Source organism: Chanodichthys erythropterus, chromosome 13 (genome assembly GCF_024489055.1).
Source record: "Chanodichthys erythropterus isolate Z2021 chromosome 13, ASM2448905v1, whole genome shotgun sequence".
Classification (NCBI taxonomy): domain Eukaryota; kingdom Metazoa; phylum Chordata; class Actinopteri; order Cypriniformes; family Xenocyprididae; genus Chanodichthys; species Chanodichthys erythropterus.
Genome location: NC_090233.1, coordinates 23115708 through 23140777, shown reverse-complemented (window position 1 = coordinate 23140777; position 25070 = coordinate 23115708). Strand labels below are relative to the sequence as shown.

The 25070-nt window shown below is 34.7% G+C and overlaps 2 protein-coding genes across 8 annotated transcripts in view; one reads left to right on the top strand and one right to left on the bottom strand.

The window, feature by feature from the left end:
- The window catches only part of suds3 (SDS3 homolog, SIN3A corepressor complex component), a 30945-nt gene that overhangs the window by 1140 nt on the left and 4735 nt on the right, over nt 1–25070 (bottom strand). The window contains exons 1-11 of one of the 4 annotated variants that reach the window (XM_067407313.1): nt 15274–15484; nt 12576–12645; nt 12353–12408; nt 10587–10658; nt 10448–10467; nt 10193–10349; nt 8956–9051; nt 8760–8821; nt 8104–8149; nt 7899–8004; nt 179–263 (exon numbers count right to left, since the gene is read on the bottom strand). In XM_067407313.1, the coding sequence (XP_067263414.1) occupies nt 179–263; nt 7899–8004; nt 8104–8149; nt 8760–8821; nt 8956–9051; nt 10193–10349; nt 10448–10467; nt 10587–10658; nt 12353–12408; nt 12576–12645; nt 15274–15385 (882 nt within the window). In that variant the 5' untranslated portion in view covers nt 15386–15484. Of the gene's footprint in view, nt 1–178; nt 264–2303; nt 6664–7898; nt 8005–8103; nt 8150–8759; nt 8822–8955; nt 9052–10192; nt 10350–10447; nt 10468–10586; nt 10659–12352; nt 12409–12575; nt 12646–15273; nt 15485–25070 lie in introns of those variants that run through there. The other 3 variants (XM_067407314.1, XM_067407316.1, XM_067407315.1) reach the window with 3 other exon arrangements.
- taok3a (TAO kinase 3a) overlaps nt 16661–25070 on the top strand; it is an 81796-nt gene continuing 73386 nt past the window's right edge. Inside the window, exons 1-2 of one of the 4 annotated variants that reach the window (XM_067407312.1) lie at nt 20566–20774; nt 21291–21396. The gene's annotated coding sequence lies outside the window, so the exon portion shown is untranslated. Of the gene's footprint in view, nt 17075–20565; nt 20775–21287; nt 21397–25070 lie in introns of those variants that run through there. The other 3 variants (XM_067407311.1, XM_067407310.1, XM_067407309.1) reach the window with 3 other exon arrangements.

Below are 25070 nucleotides of genomic sequence, written 5' to 3'. Positions count from 1 at the left end.
GCAGATTACAATAAATGAGAGCGACTAAATGAGTATTTTCCTCTTCTGGCCCTCCAAAGCTGATTCACTTGAGCTGATCTCAATAACCTGCTGTTTATTTCCCCTCAGAGCAGGTCATTAGTCTGAAGAGCACAGTCATTTGTTTAGCACCAATCAGAGGAGAGAATCAGACACAAACCTCATTGGTCCCCACAGAGCTGATGACACAGCTGATCTTGGTGTTCTCCTTGGACTCCAGATAAATTGCTTGACTTTTATGGTACCTGAAACAATAACAGTATTAGTCTCTTAAGAACCTTTAGACTGAAAGACCATTACAGAAAATTCCCTTTCTCAGTCAGGTACTGTATGTGAGCTTACCTCCTCTCATATCTCCACTGAAAAAGCTTAAAGGATTTCAAAATTACTAAAATTCTGTCATCATTTTACCACATTTATGAAACTCTGAATGGATGAACAGGCAAGAATTAACTTAATTTATGTAAGAGACTGATGTGCAAGAAGTGTGTCCAATAAAATTCTGCCAAAGGGAGCATTACTAGATTTTAAATGTAGAGGTGTAATTATTTTTCCACAGATTTTGAATTCCTGTAGTCATTCTGTAAATAATTCACATTTTAATGGTAATTATTTGGTAAATTTTATCACCTTCATCCATCAATACTAACTAAAAGCTTCCGAATGGATACAGTGCACAGCATAAATGAGTACATGCCCTCTGAAACTTCTGAAAGTCAGCAATTACTCAATTACTTAGAAGACATGTTAGGGTTCTTTAGAGATCTAATGTTCCAGCAAGTCTGCTTAATCAATTACCAAAGAAGCATGTCAAAATAAGATTTTCTTATCAAGGTGATAAAATGTTGTGTAGCAAAAATGAGTACACCCTCCTAAAAGTTACTAAATAAAACAAAATAAAATTTTTCTGGTGTAAGTTTAAGGCAATGTTTGTTCAACAGGTAAGTATGCTGAACCAAAACATTTAAAGAGAAGTAATTTCTTGACAATTAAAAGTGTTATATAGCCCACTGAATCATTCTCAGACTTAATGCTGACAACAATGGAACCACTTGGGAGAGAACTGTCAGGAGACTGTCAGGAGCACAAAAGAGGACAGTGCTACAAGAGCATTACCAAATCATTGTTTTAAGTGTGAAAATATAGCAAAAGTAACACAGAAATTCAAAAACAACTGACTTGTGACAAGGTCCCTGAAATAATCAGGCCTTCATTTTAAGCTTTCATTTAGTGATGAGGGATTTATTTTTTATTTTTTTTGCTAGACAGAGCAGGAGAAATACCAAGCGAGTGTCTCAGAGCCAGCAAAAGCTATGAAAAGAGTGACTGTTTATCTCACAGAGTAAGATGCAGCCTCCAGAAATGACATGCATGGTTGTTGTTCTCACTGGAACTACCTATTGTCATATACATATATGTACATACATGTTTAATACATTTTAGTTTTGCCATCTTTCCATGAATTGTATTAGTGATCATAAAGAAAAGACATCTTTTGTATTTGTTCAGAGGGGGTGTACTCATTTATGCTGTGCACTGTATGTCCACATATGTTGAAAAAGTTTTAAAGGTGCTGTATGTAATGTTTGACTGTACTAAAGCATAAAATCCCATTATATGTTTGCAGAGATTTAGGAAACATGCTAAGTTCAAATACTTGTTTCTCCGCCAATTATTCTACTTTGAAACGTGTTCCGGGTCAGAATGTCTGTTTGTGTTTTGGTCTGTGTGATCCTGCCCACTGCCAATTTATCCAGTAGTATTTCGACACCCCGGGCTAGCGGAAAACACAGTCAATGTCAACGAGTCAGAGATCTCAAATTCTACCCGACCTAAAAAGACTTAGCATCATCTAAAAGCTCTATGTACAGAGTCATATTAAACTTTCAGTGTAAGGCTTATCACTTTCTATTGACAGTTGCGCTCGCTCCTGTTGCATATCCTCAATCTGGCAACCCACCTGAGCATCGAGTCTGAGGAGGAGGGGGCGGAGGAAACAACTCTTTCCAATATTTTGAATTTGGCATCCATTTTAACCTCTAGCTGTCAATATTACATTCTTTTGTGACAACAGAAAGTGATAAGCATTACACTGTAAGTTTAATATGACACTGCACATAATTTTTTAGATGATGTTGAGTCTTTTTAGGTCAGGTAGAATCTGAGATCTCTGACCCAGTTCGTTGACACTGACTGTGTTTTCCGCTAGTGTTTTTTTTTTTTTTTTTTTTTTTTCCCAACTTTTTTTTATATGCTTTTAGTAGAACACATGCAAAAGAATGGAACAGACAGGTCACTAGGGGTTTCACATACAGTTTGTTCATATACAGTTAACTTTATATCAGGGGTTACTCTCCCAATAGTCTCGGAAGAGAGAAAGAGAAGAAAAAAAAAACATTCACAAGGAGAATATTATGGTATGAATATTATGGTAATGGTCGTTTCAAGTCCATAAAAGGTTTAAAGGTGCCATCGAACGTTTTTTTACAAGATGTAATATAAGTCTAAGCCAAGGTGTCCCCTGAATGTGTCTGTCAAGTTTCAGCTCAAAATACCCCATAGATTTTTTTTAAATAATTTTTTTAACTGCCTATTTTGGGGCATAATTAATTATGCACCGATTCAGGCTGTGGCCCCTTTAATTGCTCGCGCTCTCCGCCCCCTCCCGAGCTCTTGACTCTATCATTGCATAAACAAAGTTTACACAGCTAATATAACCCTCAAAATGGATCTTTACAAAGTGTTCATCATGCAGCATGTCTAATCGCGTAAGTATGGTATTTATTTGGATGTTTACATTTGATTCTGAATAAGTTTGATAGTGCTCCGTGGCTAACGGCTAATGCTAAACTGTTGGAGAGATTTATAAAGAATGAAGTTGTGTTTATGAATTATACAGACTGCAAGTGTTTAATAATGAAAATAGTGACGGCTCTTGTCTCTGAGAATACAGTAAGAAACGATGTTAACTTTAACCACATTTAACAGTACATTAGCAACATGCTAACGAAACATTTATAAAGACAATTCACAAATATCACTAAAAATATCATGTTATCATGAATCATGTCAGTTATTATTGCTCCATCTGCCATTTTTTGCTATTGTTCTTGCTTGCTTACCTAGACTGTTGATTCACCTGTGCAGATCCAGACGTTCTGCCCTTGTCTAATGCCTTTCATAATGTTGGGAACATGGGCTGGCATATGCAAATATTGGGGGCGTACATATTAATGATCCCGACAGTTACGTAACAGTCTGTGTTATGATGAGATCCGCCTGTTCTTCAGAGGTCTTTTAAACAAATGAGATTTATATAAGAAGGAGGAAACAATGGAGTTTGAGACTCACTTTATGTCATTTCCATGTACTGAACTCTGGTTATTCAACTATGCCAAGATAAATTAAATTTTCAATTCGATGGCACCTTTAAGGTTCAAATAAAACATACAAATCCAGAATATTTTCATTGAACATATATTTCACATTGAAAAATAAGAAGAGATTATCAATATAATAATACTGGTAAATTGTACATGTGAGGAAGAGGAAAAAACAATGGCAGTTAAACAAGTGTACACTTACAAAATCTCCCTATGTTCCATCCACATTTCCTATACATTAACCATTTTGACCAGTACTTGTAAAATTTATCCATGTTTAATCTTAGAGAGAAGGTCAGTTTTTCCATATCATACATATCTTTTACGATCCATTCTTCTTTTGTTGGTGGATTCTCATGCAGCCATTTCTTAGTTATTGCTTTTTTTTTTACTAGCAACCAATAATAAATGAACTAGTCTAAAATCGGTTGGTATATTTCCTAAATATATAGTATCAAAGCTGTTCTCAATCTCGAATGTAGAGTGAGTTTTAGAAGATTGTACACTTGAATATATTTTTGATATCAGTCTCTTATGAGACCCACTCTTACACGCATTAATAAAAACAGTGATGATATTAATTTAAATTTTTGCTAGCTTCATTGTTAAATTTAAAACTGGTTTACAAAAATAGTTGCTCCGCCTATTTTAACCTTAGAAGGGGACTGTATAGAAAGAGTAAACAGCTATAAATACCTGGGCATATGGCTTGATGAAAGGTTGGGTTGTAATATTGATATCAATAATCTACTTAAAATACCTAAATTTGGGTTTCTTTTTCGCTTAAAGAAAAGTTTTCCCTTTGAAGCTAAAAAGAGAATTATCCAAAGTTGTTTTCTCTCTGTGCTGGATTATGGTGATGTGATCTAAAGTATATGCATGCAAACTCATCTTCACTAAAAAAAATTGGATTTATATATCATGCTGAAATACGATTTGTGACTAGTCATCATTGTACCTTGTATGAACTGGTTGGTTAGCCCTCCTTGTATCAGAGGAGAAAATTGCATATGCTGCTGTTTACTACTAAGGCTCTATTAGGTAAACTGCCTTCTTACATCTGTAGTCTTTTATCAAATTATACTTGTAGTTATAAAATTAGATAATCGTCTAAATTACTTTTAATTGGGCCTAGAAGATTTTCTGAGTTTGGTAAATCTGCCTTCTCCTCTTATGCTCCTAGGCCATGGAATGAAATGCAGAGTATTTTGATGTTGATGTTACTCCTTTAAATACTCTCTTTAAATATTCTTAGAAATCTTTTGGAGTCTTACTTGAAAGAATCATGTGCATGTTTTACCTAATTAGACCTTTTGGCCAGGACTCCCTGGTAGAAGAGATTTATATCTCAATGGTATTATTCCTGGTAAAATAAAGGATAATTAAATAAATAAATATACTGCACCTTTAACTGGGAGCACCTACTTTTCCAATATAATAGTTATTATGGTTCAATTCAATTCTGATTCATTTGGGTATATATTAGTTATAATATAAATTTTGCTTACACGTGAATGAAATTATCTCTCTGCTAATTCTATAAATTACAAATCAGTGTTTCAGACTTATTTAAACTAGTAACTTGTCTTTTTTGTACTACTCGCTAAAAAAAGACCCGACTCGTATGTGTAATTCGTTTCGGGAACCATGCTACACTGGGCTCAATGTTTTTTTATTTAGTTATTTATTTAGATTCACTAAAAAGAACTGGCTTATGAGAAACATTTGTTAAGGAATCGGATTAGGTTGGTCACACTGAATGTTTGCTTCTGTTTTGCAGTCCGTGATGACTCAATAGAAAGAGGTTTTTTGCTATTATTTTGTAGTACACTGCTTTTTTTTATTGCATTATATTTAATACAGACTGCAAACACATTCACAATTCTGGTAAAATATGCCATAGATTAAGCAAAACATCAGTTCTTTAGAGTGGTTTTTTGGTGTGCAGCCCATTAAGGAGGACAACTCCTTGCCATTATTTTTGTCTTTTTGTTCCATTACTTTCCATTTATGCTCCAAACTCACTTTTACAAGTCAGGTAAAATATTATTTATTTTGCTGTGGCACAAACACCACTAATTAGAGAGCCATCTCTTAAAACATAGAAAGCAAAAAATTACCTGTGGCTTCACATAAACATCCTTTGGAAAAGTTTAGATAGAGGCATAACTCAGCCTCTCCACTCATTATTAAAATTGCAGGATAAAACTGCATTTAATATACATGTAACATTATACATTTATTGCCTGCGGTATCACACAGGACCATATTTCCTCCTCGGCTCACTCTCTCCTCATCTGCACAAAAATATTCCGGTTGGATTGCATTGCTGAAAGCTACGGCAGCCCACTGTCTAAAGGGCACGACTAGATGAATGCATGCTGACACGCTCATAAAAATCCAGAGGCATTCATGACATTTAATGTCACAAACGCATAAGACAAAGTAATCTCCAGACCTTATCCTAAACCACAAGCTTCCTGTGTATTATGATCACTTATTCAAAACAATGAAATATAGAATTATGTAGTCTGTACAGAGTATTGGATGTCAGAATTTGTGGATCATGATACCCATGATGTTTACATTATTAAATATCAGTACACGAACAACGGTAAATACCATGTCAGCAATGTGTGACCTGAATCCTGGCACAGATGTTGCCTTGTTCAAGCAAACTACCCCTTGCAAATACATCACATACACATCCTTAATGTACATATCTAATGAAATAACAGTCAATAGTAATAACTGCGATATTAAAGTTAATACTTTCTTACAGCCCAAATAAAATAAAATTCAGAATGCTACAAGAATCAAAATATTCTTAAATCTACTTCCCATGCCATGCGATTTTGATACCGGAATCACTATAAAAAAAAATGTAAAAATGTAAATTATGATACAAATTATGTATAAAAATAAGTCTAAATGTTATGATTAAATATGACAGACAGAACAATAGATAGAATGACAGAAAGGCAAATGATAGATCAATAGAACAATATAATAACAGAGAACGATAGAAAGAGCAACATAATACAATGATAGACAGAATAATAGACAGACAGAATAGAAGGAGAGAACGATAGATAGAACGATAGATAGATAGATAGATAGATAGATAGATAGATAGATAGATAGATAGATAGATAGATAGATAGATAGAAGACAGATAAATATACAGACAGATAGATGCTCTAGGTCTGTCTTGTCTCAGGTCAGTTCCAGCTCTCTGATGTGACACTGTCCTTTACGTAAACTATAATATGATAGAATTGAAAAGCAAAAGAGTGATTGCGCCATCTTGTGGTCAGTACAAGTACAAAAGAGTGACTAAGATTTTTTTAGGCTTCAAGGCCCTGCAGGAACCAGGGGGTCAAGATTTGATTGTTAAGCATGGCCTATTAGTCTCTGCTGGTAGTAGCTGTAAATACCATGCCATTAATTTCCATAATGTAAATCAGTCAGTCTTTATAAGGGCTTTTACTCAGGGTTATCTTCTCTTTAAACCAACATCAAATCACTGATCATAAATATGCAAATAAGCATGTTAGATCAGAGTCAAGAAACATACAATGTGAAATCTTAAAACCTGAATATGCAGCATTAATTACTAATGAAGTATGTAAAATACAAAAACCCAGAACTAAAGGATTAGTTCACTTTAGAATTAAATTTTCCTGATAATTTACTCAACCCCAAGATGTTCATGTCTTTCTTTCCTCAGTCGATAATGTTTTTGAGGAAAACATTTCAGGATTTTTCTCCATATAGTGGGCTTCAACAGTAAAGGTTAAAAGAAAAAAAAAAGAAAAAGAAAAAATTATATACTTTTTAACCACAAATTCTCATCTTGCACTAGCTCCGCGATGTATTATGTATTCATGTTGGAAAGGTCACATGTGACGTAGGCAGAAGTACCGACCCAGCAGCAGGGTAGAGTAGGGCAAAAACTTTTCTCCCATAACTTCAAAATCGCCTGACATCGTTGTTTTACCTTTTTTTGTAAAGGCCGTTTGACTTAGTCTTTGCATCTCGGTCGGTTCCTCCGCCTATGTCACGTGTGACCTTTCCAACGTGACTATATAATGCGTGAAGTTGTAGATGTGCATCACAGAGCTAGTGCAAGACGAGCATTTGTGGTTAAAAAATAAGATTTTTTTCTTTTTTTTTTTAGAAAATGACCAATCGTTTTGCTAAAAAAGACCTTTATTCCTTGTCTGGGATCATGTTGAGCCCTTTGAAGCTGCCCTGAAACTGCAATTTGGACCTTTAAACCGTTGAACCCTGGTGAAGTCCACTATATGGAGAAAAATCCTGGAATGTTTTCCTCAAAAACCTTAATTGACTGAAGAATGAAAGACATAAACATCCTGGATGACATGGGGGTGAGTAAATTATAAGGAAATTTTAATTCTGAAGTGAACTAATCCTTTAAGTGCACCTGGAGTATAATGTGGCCCTGAAAGCCCAGTAGAACACAGAGAATCTTACCATCTCTTGTCATAGTAGAGTTTCCCCTCCTCTATCCGTGCCTCATAACGCTGGGATGGGGTATCCACTGGAGTGGAAGGGAGGTGCTCTGGAGAAGACGGGGATGCTGAAAAACATCACAGACATTTGCTTTCAATTAATTTCAAATTCATTTTAAAGCCTTTGTGGTTAAATAAATCTGATGGGAAATTATATGGGGAATCACCTCTAAAAGACAAAACGTCCATACCTGGTCTTTTCGGAGATTTAAGCTATGAAGGAAATGAAGCAAAAAAGAAGATTGTTTTGATTTTCTTCAACAATTTCAGGTGTAAAACACAACAGACACAGACAAACAACCTGATATCTTGGTCAGCAACACTAATCAGCAGTTGCCAAAGCAATAAATCCAATAATATGCCAGTGTCAAAAACCTATTTTCTGTGGGGTTTTTTTCAGTGGTTTGCAGCCCCGCACCCTCAATACAGCCAATTTCTTGTTATCCGCAAGTACTATGTCTCATGTATCGCTTTGAGTAATAAAATGTAATAAAATTCAGGGGATCCTGCTTTTTATTTCCTAATAGAGAACGTTTAGAAAAAAAATCCTTTCTTCAAAGCCGAGACTCAAGTCATGAAGACTTTCATTACATTTTGATAAAATGGACTGAACTTTTTCTACCACTTTACTTTTTCTCCTCTCATATCCTGCAAACGAATTTGCAAATGCATTTCATTTTTATAAATTATAAATGTTGTAAAATTAGATATATTGAAAATTAGGTCAAAAAGTTGATACTGTATCTGAGAGGCAGTGAAATTTGTACTTCATTTGCCTCATAAAAATGGAGTTAATTCCAATTTTGCTGAGTCGTAACCTTACCTTGTTCAATGTTCTTAGATCTTCCATGATCTGTTCATCAGTGAGTAAATAATTTAACTGAGGTGAGGAGAGTTAAGAAAACCTGATCATTACAGATGCCCTACAGTTGCACAGAGGATGGTCTATATAACTGATGTGTTGGTGGTCTGGAGTGTTTCCAGTGCATGTGTTCTGTCTCTACAGCTATGAAGGATATCAGGTGCAGGCTTTCTTCGCTTGTCTGGAATGGGCACAGGGTCATTGGGTCGTCTCCGGAGCTTCCGGGTTATATGGGTTTTTACCTCCATGGAATCTAAAATAAATAAATAAATGGATAGCATACTAAGTTTAGGGGTTTAAATGAATCTTTGACACAAAATAAACTCAATAAAACACAAAAAATAAGGCTGTCCTGGTCAATTTTTTGCAATGGAGGCTTTAAAACTTAAAAAAAGGATAAGAAAACACCATTAAATGATAATAAAAGTGGCCTGTATGACTTCTATAAATGTCTTCTGAAGTCATAAGATAGCTTTGTGTGATGAAAAGACCAAAATTTAAAATGTTAATTACTAGCTATGTTTCCACCTACCTATTTTTATGGACAGAATTGCCAAGATACACAAACTCTAAAAAATGTGCATAAAAATGTATGCATTCAGTTGAGGCTGATAATTTTTAATCTGTGCATAAACTAGCATAAAAAGTCTGTCATCAAAATGGTTGGGTATTACTCCCAGCAACTAATTATACAACTTATTACAGATATTTGCATTGAAAAAAAGCACTATATAAATAAAGGTGACTTGACTTGCGGCAGTTTCCCAGGAAGTGACAATTTTGTTCTCTTGAACACATGGGATGGAAATGGTGCTTTATTCAGAAATGTTTTACGAGGCATCGCAATTTCATGCATAAGTTAAATTCGTTACTTTTGATACATAGCTACTGATGATCATCCTCCCCAGTGAGTTATCCACTGTGAAGAGATGATCGAGTTTTACTGATTCTTTGACTCAAAAGAATGAATCATTTTCAAATTGGAAATTACTACCTCTCTCATGAACTCATCAAAGAGTTTTATCACTCTATGATATTTGTATTGTACTTTTGTTTCCTTTTCTGAAGCTTAAAAGTCCCTTAGTCTTTGTTCACTGCATTGAAAAGAGTTTGGAAAAAAAGTTTAACATTTCTTGCATTTTCCTATTGTGCGCTGCAAAAAAGTAATTCAGGTGTGGAATGACAGAAAAGTTAAGTAAATGATGACAGAATTTCATTTTTGGGTGAACTATTGCTTCAAGTTTTTTTGTTCTTTCTACACAAAAGAAAGTAGTGAAGCGTTCAGCTATAGGAACAGGATCTTGTTCTCTACAACAGCTATACTAACAATGCCTTGCACAAAAACCCTCTCAGGTTGCATTTTTCTATCTGATCTCACTTTTCCACTTTCTCACCTCCTGTCAGCTCCATTGTTATTTTCTCATTCTCGATCATCTTCTTCTTCTCCTCCAGCTCTGCAATAAGATTTTCCTTCAGTTCCACTTTCTTATCGTCAAATTCTTTCACCGCTGCTTTTTTCTCTTTGATGTAGTTCCGCTCCACCTGCTCTGTCTACAGGAAATTTAACATTAATTAAACTGTCATATCTGTTTCTTTTTGCAGTTATAATGAAACAACAGGAACATAAAAAGAATGAAATTGCAGCTTACCTCAAGTTGTAGAAATAGGTCTGAAGAGATGGGAGGAGAGGGACCGAAAATGAGAGAGCACAAACAAGAGATATATATTGGCTTCTGAAATATTGATACTGACATTGAGATGAAAAGCTTTATTATAAATCAACTTTACCAGCGTTACGAAGTCTTTCTTTATACTGCTGATCGAGCTTCTTCATTCTCTTCTGGTACTCCTGCAGTGTGCCTGTGGAAATTAATGGGTATGTAACTGATCTAATTGACTAATTTTTAGCTGACAATTTTTATCCACAGTGATGTATAGTATACTTATTACAGAGACAATCCCATTGGAATAACTTGATCAAGGGGCGCAATGGTGATAGATTACCCCTTTCATGGTTTGAACCTACAACCTTTTGGTTACCAGCCAGGCTACATCACCTTGTTAGACCACTATCAATCAAAACAGGCTCTTTTCAGGACATATTTATGTCAAAAAAAAAAAAAAAAAAATCTATGAAATACATTCATAGATTTGTTTTATGGAATAAGAACGTGGAAAAAAAAGAATAATGCCTTAATATAGTAAAGTTAATAATAATAATAATAATAATAGTTATAATGTTATGAAGTTATAATGTTATAAAGTTGTAGTTGCATTGGTTTTTATTTTACTTATTTTAAAACAGTTGGTGATGTGCAATATAAATTTGCTCTTAAATTTTCATTTCACTTATTCAAAACAATAACAAACGGTGTAGCTTGATGACGCCATGAATGAGCGTGGAATCATGGGAGTTGTTGTCTTTACCTCAATCCGATGGGACTCAAGCAGAAATCATGTTCATGCATGAGCTAAAGTTTTATTAACATTACTGTGGTATGAATCAGGGTGGGGCAGAGAGCCGCGGGAGTGGAACGAGGCTGGTGGAGCGAATGCTAATGAGAGATACTAATGCTACACAGTCTCGAGTCTCGAGTCCCATGAAGGAGCTCTGGAGATTTTATTATGTGCCAAAGCTGGCCATTGGCGCTCATTTCGTTTTGTTGTTTTTGTTTTATTTTACGTGTAAAGTTATGTTTAACATTTGCCAGTTCCAGTAAACGTTATTCACGTTATTTTAAATTCACATTATTTTATTTCATTCAGATGAAACAGCCACAAGAATTACCCGAATTACTTATACAGGTCACTTTATTTCACAAATTAAAATTGTGGGGTAACGCAGCATTGTTTTAATTGGTCAAAACAATCATAATAAAAACATTTTATTTTACATTTTAGTGTCTTGAAAGTTATGGTATAATGTTACTCTACTTGTTGCACATTGCAGTAAGCTAGATCGATATTAGAATATCATATTAGATAAAAGTTGACATATTAGATAAAAGTTGAATGACTAAATGGCATGCAGTTCATTTTAATATATTCATTTTATATATTGTATGGTGGAGAAAATGCTGTATTACTGTTACTACAAATAAGGCTTGTTCTGATTATGCTATGTTACCTACTTGACAATATAGTGTTGTCTCTGAGGCATGGTACAAACATTGCAGTAAATCAAGAAAAGAGATTCAAACAATAAGACTAACTGCTGAGCTATTTAACAATGATTAGTTTTCTGTCGATAAATGTATCCAAACATATGCTGACCTGTCTAATAAAACACATAATATACTAAAGCATCTTTGGCGTTTCCATGGTTTCTACAGAAATAAAAAAAATCAAGGGTAGTGCGTATATAACATCACTGACAGGCGACGCAATGACACGGGACGTTACACTGGTTAAAATTGCTGATTCATCTGGAATTAAACATTGTTGGAAACATTTGGGATAATGCAAGTACACAAGTCAACAAAATTTATAACATTGTTCAAATGGTTTTTCGGAAAGAAAGAAATTCAATAGTGAAAAGGAGTATTTCCAGTCACCTTCTTGCAGTTGTTGTAGCTGTCTTTTCAGGGATGCCAGTCTGTCTTGATACATCCTGAAGTCAAGACAAAACCAAAATATCTCAAAGAAATTATGCAGTTTTATTACATAACATGCAAATCACATAAATTTGTCATATATATTATTTCCACAGGGCTGACAGACAGACAGACAGATAGATTTGTCATAAATGGATGGTAGTCAATAAGAAGGAATACTCACTGTTCTTTGATTTCAACATAGTCGTCTTCATCATGTTTGGCCATATCTGTTTCACTTGCATCTTCTGTGTCTATAATAATAATAATAATAACAGCAATAAATAAATGATACACTAGGATAAGCCAATCTATGGAACTTTTGGCCATATAGTTTATTAACTGCACATATGTAGCACCATCTAGCGGACAGACATGGTAGTTTCATCGATTTTCTATGGTAACTCAACTAGATATTCTACTCTAAATTCTATTCTAAAAAAAAAAAAAAAAAAAAACATATGGGGCCAAGGCACTTCAGAACTTAGAAAAATATAAAAAGCCTATACTCTGTTGTTCTTATTTAGAGCTAAAATCAAAAAGGATCATGGATAGAAAAAGATACATGGGTCAATAGCTAATTCACCTTACATATATGTTTGAGGACATTTTTTAAACAGAGGAATTAATGTACACTACCGGTCAAAAGTTTTTGAACGGTAAGATTTTTTAATGTTTTTAAAATAAGTCTATTCTGCTCACCAAGGCTTCATTTATTTGAATACAGCAAAAACTTGTATATTTTTACAATTTAAAATAACTGTTTTCTATTTGAATGTATTTTAAAATGCAATTTATTTCTGTGATGCAAAGCTGAATTTTCAGCATCATTACTCCAGTCTTGAGTGTCACATGATCCTTCAGAAATCATTCTAATATGATGATTTGCTGCTAAAGAAACATTTATTATTACTATTTTATATGTGAAAACAGTTGTGTACAATGTTTTTTTCAGGATTATTTGATTAATAGAAAGTTCAAAAGAACAGCATTTATCTGAAATAAAAAGCTTTTGTAACATTATTAGTAGCATTCAAAAGTTTGGAGTCAGTAAGAGTTTTTTTTTTTTTAAAGAAATTAAAGAAATTAATACTTTTATTCAAAAAGAATGCATTAAATTTATCAAAAGTGACAGTATAGACATTTACAAATGTTGCAAAAGGTATATATTTTAGATACATGCTGTTCTTTTCATCAAATATTCATGAAAAAAAACTGTTTTCAACATTGATAATAATAATAATAATAATAATAATAATAAATGTTTCTTTAGCAGCAAATCAGCATATTAGAATGATTTCTGAAGGATCATGTGACACTGAAGACTGGAGTAATGATGCTGAAAATTCAGCTTTGCATCACAGGAATAAATTACATTTTAAAATATAATCAAATAGAAAACTGTTATTTTAAATTGTAAAAATGTTCCACAATATTACCATTTTCACTGTATTTGGGATCAAATAAATGAAGCCTTGGTGAGCAGAAGAGACTTCTTTTAAAAACATTAAAAAATCTTACTGTTAAAAAACTTTTGTATACCCGTAGTGTATATTCAAATAGAACAGTTATTTTAATATGTAATTATATTTCACAATGTTACTGTTTTTACTGTATTTTATCAAATAAACGCAACCTTGGTGACCTTAAGAGAAAAACAAATCTTACAGACCCCAAACTTTTTACTTGCAGTACCATTTACATTCAAAGAACTTTCTAAAAGATAGTTGAAGGATGGTTTACAAATATACATTAACATTTCTTAACATTAAGATTTTGGTTTAAAATATATTTGTATGAGCACAGCATGCCCTCATTATACAATTTCAAAATTAAATAAATTTGAGAATGTCACAAGATTTCCTCAATATTGTCTTTAATGCCTTTGCTTAGGTCTGAAGTCGAATTGAGTAGTGCTAGAACAATCATTTGTAAAATCAGCCTTTGTAGACAACAGAAACAGGAAACTAACTATGGAATACAGGCAGACAAAACAGGGACTAAACTGAATTGCATTTTACACCTATGATATAATGCTAGATGGTTGCTGTTTTTTTTTTAACAAAATTATTAGATTATCAGGTGTCATTCAACACTAGTAATATGTTATAATGCTATTCATCTACATTTCTCTTAAAAATGCATGATGAACTTCATATGTATTGAGAAAGTTGATAAACACACACATTCTTTATTCCTCCAGATGTTTCATATATTTTGAATACTGAAAGCTTTTATTATTAAGAGGAGAGTGAAAATACATTATGTCACGCAGAGATGTCGTTTAAACTGATCTCTTGAGTCTGGTTTCATTACCATCAGTCTCATATCATATGAGTGCATGACACTAGCAGAAGCTAAGTGAGCGGAGATCAACTCCAAGCATTTTAAACCAAATATCTGCCACCATAAATCAACTGTTTCCCAGCATGTTACTTTAAAAGCAAGTACGTCCTCTGGTACATCTGATTTCGAGTCTGTGTGAGTTGAAAAACATCCAAATGTATTTGTTTCCTGACGTGTGCTAACTCTGCTAACTGTTTATCAACAGGCTGGATAGCACATAAAACACACAAATATGGAAATGCATAGCCATTACACAGTTAATGATGGCTATGTAAGCCTTTAAGCTCTAAAAATATCACTATACCGATTAAATAATGCCAATAAAGTTCTCTAAAATAAACGAGCTCTAAAATAAACAGACAGCAACTCGACACATGCACACTTTCCTTGCATGTTTACTCATAAAAGAGCCCCTATTTAACTATCAGCTTACAGCCAGTTCACTCATTGCCATATTAAATATGAATTTTTAATGCATCAATCATAAGTGAATGAGATAAAAAGGTAAATAAATTGAAATTATTGTGCGTATTCACCTTCTTCCGAGTCTCTGCCTCTGAAACTGCGATCTTCATCTTCATCCACACTGTCTAGCTCTTCCTCATCGTTATAATAATCCACCATGGGTGACAATAAGGTCGACGCCATTTATTATATTTAAATATTGATAATATTGGAGGAAATACCTATGTGTAAACAATCACACTGCACCGACAACGTTTTCAGTCTCGAGCCTCTTTTTTTCAATGGGAGGGTAGGCCGAGGAATCTGATTGGTGGAGATGGTCGAGCGATGCATGCTGGGAAATGTAGTTTGAACAGCTTGTGCGCAAGTATGACATAAGGGGAATGAGAGAGAGAGAGAGAGAGAGAGAGAGAGAGAGAGAGAGAGAGTCTCTGCGTTTTAAATGTATTGTTCTTATTCAAGGAACATGAAGATTTTCTGAAGTTGTCAGTTTCACTTCTGCCTCTCATGAATTTCTATCTTGATCAGGTAAGCGTATTAATGTCATTATGAAAAGACAAGAAAGACATGCTCATCTATCATTTAGTGCCATTATTTATGTGTATGTAATTTGAATTGCACTGGATTCACACTGAGTTTCATTTCCATCCCACAGATTGGTTTGGAAAGGTTTAATTGTTGTTCATTGTGCATATTCTAAGTTAGTGATGCATTCACACACAATGTACGTTTTTTTTTTTTTTTTTTTTTTTTTTTTTTAAAGATAACTGTTTATCATCCTTTTTGCATGTATTATCTTTTTCTTCTTCTTGTGAACAAGCATGGTGAAGTTAGTGAAATAAACTGGGAATGACTTATTGGAAAAATCTGAAGATTTGTATCATAAATAAATAAACATTTGCATTCAAACAGCATCTCTCCATTGTGTTGCATAAAACAGGAATACTGCTACTACTACAAATAATAATAATTCTATAATAATACTATAATATTTGTATACATATATGAGAAGAATTTTATTATAAACTTGATAAAATTACAATAAGTGCAAAATATATAGAATAAAATAGATACAACAGTAACAGCTAATAATATAATAACAATAGGCTACTAATAGTAATAATATCATCATCATCATCATCAAAATATATTTCTTAGGAAATAAGTTAACTATCAGATTCAAAAATTAGAATAACAGGTGTTCAACATATGAGAAGATTCAGCAATAATGGATCCAACTCATGCTTGATCAGACACATAATTATATTGTAGTATATTATATTATCTTGTCAGCGGGAGTAATCTACGTTAAATCCTCGATCTAATCATCATTACACTAGATTATAATCCTACCATTTCAGGGAACTGTCCCTGCCGTCTCTATTGTGTCCAAATGGGTTGTTCCTTACTCAACCGGCAGGTGGCGGCGTTGAATTTCAAAGCTGTCTGACTCGCGAGATCGTTTATCAGCGCTGTTACCTTGTAGCAGGTACGATGGGTTCTTCTAAAAGCGTCAGACGCTTGTCAAGTCTTTGTCAGTCGCGCGGGGTTTAGTATAGTATTCACGCTGGATATCATAACAAGCACTGTGTGGACGTTTTCTCATCACACTGACGGGGGAGAGAGTCATGACGTCTGTCGAAAATAAAACAGGTTGATGCATTTTCAGGTGTAGGAGCACTAAGAAGACAATTGCAATGAGTTTGGAAGTTTATTTCCCTCAGCATTCCACCTCACAAGGACTACAGGAGAAATAAGGAGGATTTTCACGGTTCATCTTTGAGAAGAGCGTTCATTCGCCTGAAGACATTTGCTTGTAACTGGACTTCTATGGAGTTGGTCCTGGATTAAAGATAAAGCTTTGTTGATTAGGTAAGGCCGTTTTTGTTGGTGTTCACATTTATTATGGCTTTGGCGGATAATCTGTTTTGTCTTTCAGGGATATTTTGTATTTTTTGATACGTCTATTAAAAACGCCTTTATCGTATCTGGTGTCACTATCGGTCTTTGTCAGGTGACGTCACACTCGTGAAAACCGAAGTGCATTATGGGTGTCGTCGCCATTTCTGAGGTATCCAAACAATCTCTGTATCAGTGCAGAGTTGTTTCTTCTTTGGCTACTTTTCATTGTAAAAATGGCACACTTTTGTTGTGTGAAAAGCTGCAATAATATGTCCCACGATAGAAAATGTCAAAAACTTTACTACGAGATTAGATTTAGTCGGTTTCCTACTTGAAAAAAGGCTGTACGGAGAGTATGTAACGTTAGAGGCAATAACAGAGGCGCCGGATCGCACGGGTTGCCGCGGTGAGACGCAAAACATCACTTTCGTCAAGATATCTCCATTCAAGTATGTTTGCTTTCTACATTTCACAAAGGTAAGTTAGAGGTTTCTGTTTTCTAAAGTAGAAAACGTTATAGCAACGCATTGTTTTGGATTGTATGTGCTATGAAACAAGTCAATTTAAACTGAATCCCTTTACTTGAATATGTCTACATTTTATTTTTCTTAATTTTGCTACAGCATTTTTATACTTAAGGTACGACATTTTTGCTCTGTATCTATATACTGATTCTAATTTTCTGACTACTTTTTACAGCTGTGGTCTGTGGACCTTTTCATTTCATTGCAGATCAGCCTGCTTAAAGATTATGGAGACTGACCCCAACTGGACACCATCCCTCCCTACATTAAGGCCACATCAGCATTAAACACAGGCTGTGTCTCAATCAGCTCCCTAGTTCATTAGTTAGGGCACTGATCAGGACGGTCTCAGTCACAAAATTTGTATACACAATATACTGATTCAAGAGCTCAGAGCTGATTGAGATGCACACACAGACACTAAGGAAAAACAATCCAGTCAGCTACTTGGGTAAAGTTGGTTTTATATTTGCACATTCAGACTTCTGATAAATTCAGACTTTCCAATAAATATGCAATAAATTAATGTTTGCGAATTTTAAGCAGCGACATGATATTGACGACCAACGATTGTCAACTTATAACATTTTTCACAGTCGATCAAAATAGGCAAGTATTGTTTAATGGCATATTTACTTGTGAATGTCCACTGAATGTCCAATGTAGTGTGATTAACAAGGCTATTGAATACGGATGTGCGAATATAAAACCAACTTTACCCAAGTCAGTCAGCTGACACTATGGTCCATCAGGCTGGAGAAAGTGATCATCTTCACACTGAGAAGATGCAGGAGGCTGGAGGAGATGGTGATCTGCATGTGCAGAAGTAAACCGACTTGATATGTACAGGATGTCTGATGTTTGTTTTGGAGATGATGTTAATGTACTATACGGGTCTGCCAAACCTGGGAACCTTTATGGCGTTACAATTTTTTTTTTTTTTTTTTTGTGCCTCTGATTCCAGACGCAACAAATACAAATTTCAAATGCTTCTGTGAACCTTAATATACCTCAGATTTGATCTGCCTGCACAACACTTCTAATGTTTCCCCTGAGACGGTATACAGAACATTCAATGAAACTGTGTCATATCTATGCAAACCTGAAGCTTTCAGCTGTATGGGCATACAGAGATGATTTGCACAGAAATATGTCTCCTTTGTTTAAATACAGAGTAGCAGAGATTACTGACTGTTTTGAGATTTTCACAGAGAAACCATCCAATCAGCGCATGTTTGAATCTTTTGTAGAATTGTAGTGTAAAAATGTGCTGATGCTTTATCCAGTCTTGCATGAACAATAAAGCATGTATAATTAAATTTTTCAGGGTGATTTGTAGATTTATGTTATATGCACTTATAGTATTAACAGGATAATTAATAATATACACAATCTGTAAATCAGATATTTAACTTGCATGACATATCTTTGTTTTTATTATTATTAAGGCCTTTGGACAAAAAAAAGAAAAAGAAAAAAAAAAGACTCATAATGTCATTGACCCAGACAACACAGAGGTAGGTCTAAAAGGTATACTATATCAGAATGTACTGTAATAAAATACACTATTAAATTCTACATACATCTCTGATGATGCCTTGTTTATTGGAACAATGTTTATTGTGTTATACATTGGTTTATGTACTTAATGCAATAAAGAAAAAAAATGCATGAAAAAAAGGGTAGTATTAGTTCAAAATTCTTCCTGATAATACTAAACCATCCTTAATCATGCACTTGTTATATAGTTAACACGACATCATTATCGTTACTATACTGTGTTATCGCAGTCCTTCCTTCAGAACATAAATAAATCCTGCACCCATTAGTGAAATATCTGTGATCTTCGAGGGATTTATAGTTTTTAAATTGTTCACTATGCGTTTATGCCATAAACAAGACAGTTTACAATATTTAAGTATGATGATTTAGGTAGCAATGCGGGGTCAACAGCACTCCAACTTACTGCAGTCAGCTCGTACAGATCTATGTTATGAATGGATGAAAAATTCTCCAAATAACGGTCCCTGGCATCTTTGGTGAGTTTATCGCGATATGAAATTTTAACTTTGTTCTTGTGCTTCTTCATATTTGCGAGTTATTTGCTTGTTATCTCAACTCGTGTAATCTCTTTCATTCTCACAGTCAGCAGGGATACCACAAATATGGCGCCGCGGTGACGTCACACACAACAAAATCACGTGTCTGACAAAGACCGATTCGCGTCTCCATAGATTCCCTCTGCGCTCGATTGATTTTCCCTTGATGAACCTTCAGGCTTCATAAAAAAACATTTACAACTGGTCAGGTGATGCAGTGTGTTTTAAACTCTTCAGACTCAATTTAGCATGTCCAGGAATTTTATTTTTGTTCATGTAGACACGCAAGTCTTTTAAAATAGGCTAATAATATTTTAATAGTTAAGTTATTATATGAACAAGACACATTTGGATGATTCTTCAATATAGGAATTTTTTATTAGAAACATTTAAGCTATGTTTGAACCTTCACGTGTATTTATTTATTTATGTAGGATGCAATTACATTGTAAAGTTGTATTGTTAAGTTATGAATCTTGGACTTGCTAAAAAAAAAAAAAAAGAAAGGGAAATAGCCTATTATTATTATTTTTAAAAAACGTTTTATACATTCATTGTAGAGGCAAAGTTTAAAGGGAACAAGAATAGGCCAGTGTCATTTTGACTAATGTTACTCTTAAAAATAAAAAAATAATAATAATAATAATGAAAAAGGAAAAAAAAAACAAAGCTGTCCTCAAATAACTAAGCATTATTATTTTTAAATTATCCTATTAATATTAAAGATTCACCCATATTGTTCTGGACTGAGAGGAAATTGGCTTCTTTGCATACTCTGTCGAGATGTCATACACTTTATTTCCGTGTGTTTATGTGTGTGTGTGTGTGTGTGTGTGTGTGTGTGTGTGTGTGTGTGTGTGTGTGTGTGAGTGAACTTAACTATATGCGCACGCGGCTGTTCATCCAGGAAGTCAGAAAGACCGCAAGACAGACAGACAGGCGAAGATGGGCCATCAAAAGGTGTAAAATACTCAATTTCCGGCTGAAATAAATGTTTATGAACGGTGAATTTTGCCCTTGAGCTCCAAGTCACCCTACAGAAAAGAGGTCAGTATCATTTACTACATTGCCATGGGGTCTCGTGCATAAAACTGTCAACGATTCTGCGTGACATATCCGTGCACATCAATTTCAAAGTCATGCAATACGAATTAAAAACAGATACCAGAGTTTTTAACGCGGATATCAAAACGAAGTTTAATTATTTGAACTAACACCTGCTGGCGCTTTTCAAAGCTAGTTAGTTTGCTAACCTAACTGTTCTCAACCCTTTACCACCCAAACTTTCACTTCCTCTGCATCTCAAATCCTCAATACGTTCATAATCGTTTAACTGTAATCCGTATTGACTTCTTTTAAAAAGGAGCGTGTGAGAAGCATGATTCGTTTATAAATACAAGCAGCTGCGTTTAGACGCGCTTTAAAACTTAAGGTTAAGATGAAACTGCGGCCAGTTTGACATATTCAGAGAAGGAAGGCTGATGTTAGGGCTGTTTATGGGTGTTCGTGGCTCTTTTTTCCCTCGTCTTCAACCCCCGCTCCTTGTGTCGCTATTTTAAGCAGCTCGTCTCCCTCACACACATGCAGCGTTTATTCTGTCGGATGGAGATCATAATGAAGTTAATGGCTATGAGGAGCGCAGGATAGAAACATCTCACTGAGGATGAAGGTACTTTTTTTTTTTCTACCATTATTTGGCGCTGTCAGCGTTGTGCATGAACTAGTTGTCATTTTTGGGGTCATTTAGGCTACTGTTGTAAAGAAATAAGTGATGGTAGTAGTGATCGGCTGGAGCGATTCTTATTGGAATGATTGTAAAAGATTTATTAATATGAAACGTGAATCCAGCTAGTCTTTTAGCCTATACAAGTTATAATCATTTAAGATTTCCTTGCAAATTCTTCATGTTGTCTCGTGGTCATGTTGGATTGTTTAAGTGGTGGATGCATGACAAATTAACATTCTCCGATTCGTATCAGTCTTCGAATGAATCATACTTGTGATTCGAATCTTTTGAGTGAATCAAAACCGGTGTCATCATCACCACACAGGACTGAGCTATTCGTTAACGAATCGGACTGAGTAGTTTCAGACGATTCTCGAATCAACAACTGTGGGTTCGCAAATGATAACAACTCGCCAACTGGAGAAGCTCTTTTTTTGAATATATTCGACTCATACATAGCTCTGTTCATGACTGCAATAAACTGACAGATAAAATTACAAAAATTCCATTATTAATGCAACTTAATAGAAAAAACTTTAATGTAGGAAAAAAAGAAATGCTGAAATTGTGTTTCGAATTAATTGATTCAGAGAAATGAGTCAGGCTTTCCATCACTGTGAAACATGTCATGTAATGTAGGCTGATCATCATCGGCACAGCTGTTTTTCAGATAGAGGTGAAACAGTCGATTTCAGTGCTTATGTGTATGTCATGCTACTATGCTACTGCTAGGAACCCCAAGCAGTGAAAACTTTTTCTGATGTTATTTACATTAAGATGCAGCATACATATATGTAGTCTGTATTCGACATGTGTTTTTGCTGTTGAATGTCATAAAATCTAATTAAAAGTACTGCCATATATTTATTCAAGCCAGTGTAATTTTACACCAAACAAAATGGTATTTATATTACACCTCTCCATATATGAAACTGATAAGAAAATGTAACTTTTTTTATACTACAGGGCTGTTGAATGCTCAAATCTGATTGGTTGACCAACGTTCTAAGGTGTGAAATTATTTCCAGGGAAATGCACAGCTAAATTAGTTCTAGACAGGTCTTGACCGCATTGCAGTTCCATATCACTTGGCCAAATGTTTTCAGTTATCTCAATAGGTCCTTACAGCCTACAACCGCAAAAGAAACAAACCCACAATGACACCGACCAAGCAAATAAATATAGTAAACAATAGGATGAAAACGAAAAATTATTGTTATGGTTTTTGCCACAAAATTGTGTTTTATTGTGTCCTGAAGGGGCATACTCTTTCCCACTCTCTCTCTTTCAAACGTACTCACGTACGGACACACACTCGCACAGAAACATGTTGTCAGCGCTGGTCTGACAAATTAATCCGTGAAATAGTTTAGCAACTTAAAAGATACATGACTCGCCAGTGAGGTGATAACTTTGTGGTTTTTGAGGTAGATTTTAGTAGAGACACTGCTGCCATGAGAGACGCACAGACTCAGGTAGGCTAATTCACATATGCTTATTTTCTTTCTCTCTCGAGTGCGTTAATAACTTTATCAATGGTATTATTCTGCTATCAAAGCTAAAGCCTCCCTTACTAGTTCTGAAATGATGTTCTGGAATTAGAAACGGAGGCTTGGGATGATATTTTGTAAGAAATTAGTCCTACACACAAGAGTGTTTTAAAGGATTAGTCCACTTTTAAATAAACTTTTCCTGATAATTTACTCACCCCCATGTCACCCCCACGATACCAGATGAGGAATAAGGGTCTTATCTAGTGAAACGATCGGTCATTTTTGAAAAAATACAACCGTTTATGCTATATAAACACAAAATATCGCCTTGAATGTACTTCCCGTTTCCGCGTTCTTCAAAACGCTTATGCTGAATGTTCTACGCCTTTCCTATTCTACTTACGGAACGAACGCCGTGCCAGTTTCGTCTTTTTTCCATAAGTAGAATAGGGAATAAGTGTTTAGAAGATACCAGGCAGTAGATTAGGGTATTTGAATTTTTGCAATTCCAATTCTGCTTATCGCTTCTGATTCTTTTCGATTGCTGTAAGGTAAAACATTGTCAAACATTTGCATCAAATATGTTTATTCTTTTTGCCAAAACGTTTTGTTGCAGCTGAATACCATGAACAACCATGAAATCAGCAAACTTTCTTTTTATAAATGAAATATATAGTAATCCTTAAAGTTACAAAAGATATTCAGTCAAAATCAGTGAGTGACTTTCTTTTTCTTTTGTACTTTGATTAAAGTTAATGACACTGCAGCAGGTTTATTAGCCTGCTGTCACTTTAAGACCTCAAGCAGGATCCAATATACTGTTACTTACGTGTTTTCTTTCTCAACTCTTTACATTCACTTGAGACAAATCCGACTTTTTACAAGGTTATTTTGACATCATTTTGTATGTATTTGTGCGTTCATGCGCAAGAAGACGCGTACGAGAACTCAATTCATTACAGCTCACAGTAGCTATGTTTCCATCCACCTATTTTTATGTGCATTTTGGGATAACGCATAAAAAAACACTGAAACCTCAAGATGCACATAAAAAACCTATGCGCTCAACTGAGTTGGATAAATTTTATGTGATACGAAAACATGCGCATAAACTACTGCAGCAAATTACATTTTTCTTAGTGATATTTAGCGCGGACGTGATGATTTTGTTATTGTCGATTCACTGGATGGAAACAGTGCTATATTCACAAATGTTTAATGCGATATTTATAAATAAACAAATATACATAAATGTTTAATGCACAAGTTAAATTCACAACTTTGAATGGACTTATGAGAGGCTGCTCTTTGTGCGTGCTTTGTGTGCAAAGAAAACAACAACAACAACACAAGTGCCGAATTGAGTTCTCTTTGGTGTCTTCTTGCGCTTGAAAGTGGAATCGATAAGTGGAATTTAAATTTAAATTTTATTACAAGTATCCAATTCCTGACCTTAAGAATCCACTTCCAGAATTGGAAGTGATTTCCAATTCCCAACCTTTCCAGGCAGCTATAATTAGTGTTTGAGGAAGAACTAGTCCCAGATCTAGGCAAGGTTTGTGCTGTAAAACCATTTGAAATATATTAAAAGATTTTTCTGATGCAGTTAGTTGGTAAACTAGCAGGTGCACACAGTCTGTGCTTTTACATTTAGTAACAGAATGAATTTGTTCAGTAGTGGAAAAGCCTATTGGCTAAAGATCAGTGCTGGAACTGAAAGGTTGTAGGTTCAAACCCTGCTGGAGGTGATTCGTGAACTATCAGCATTGTGTTTTTCTTTGATTTAAAGCACTTAATCCAGGGTTCCTTTAGGGGTCTGTACTTATAGTGAGTGTCCTGTAAACTTGCTAAACTCTTTTCTACTGTGTGGGCATTGGGAGACCATTGTGCGATTGGCTTCAGGTTGACTCTTTAGTTTGGTTATCAATTTGGTGACTGATCGGTGAACTCTAGGACAGTTGTTTGTCTGTGTGTGACTCAAGGTTTAATGGTTTATTGCTCTCACACACATCTTTTATAGATGCTCTTATCTGATTGCTGGATGTTTGGTAACTGGGACATTCCTAAATTAATAGTATTGAGAGTCATGTTTTCGTTCCAGGAAATACACTTGTATGTCAGTGT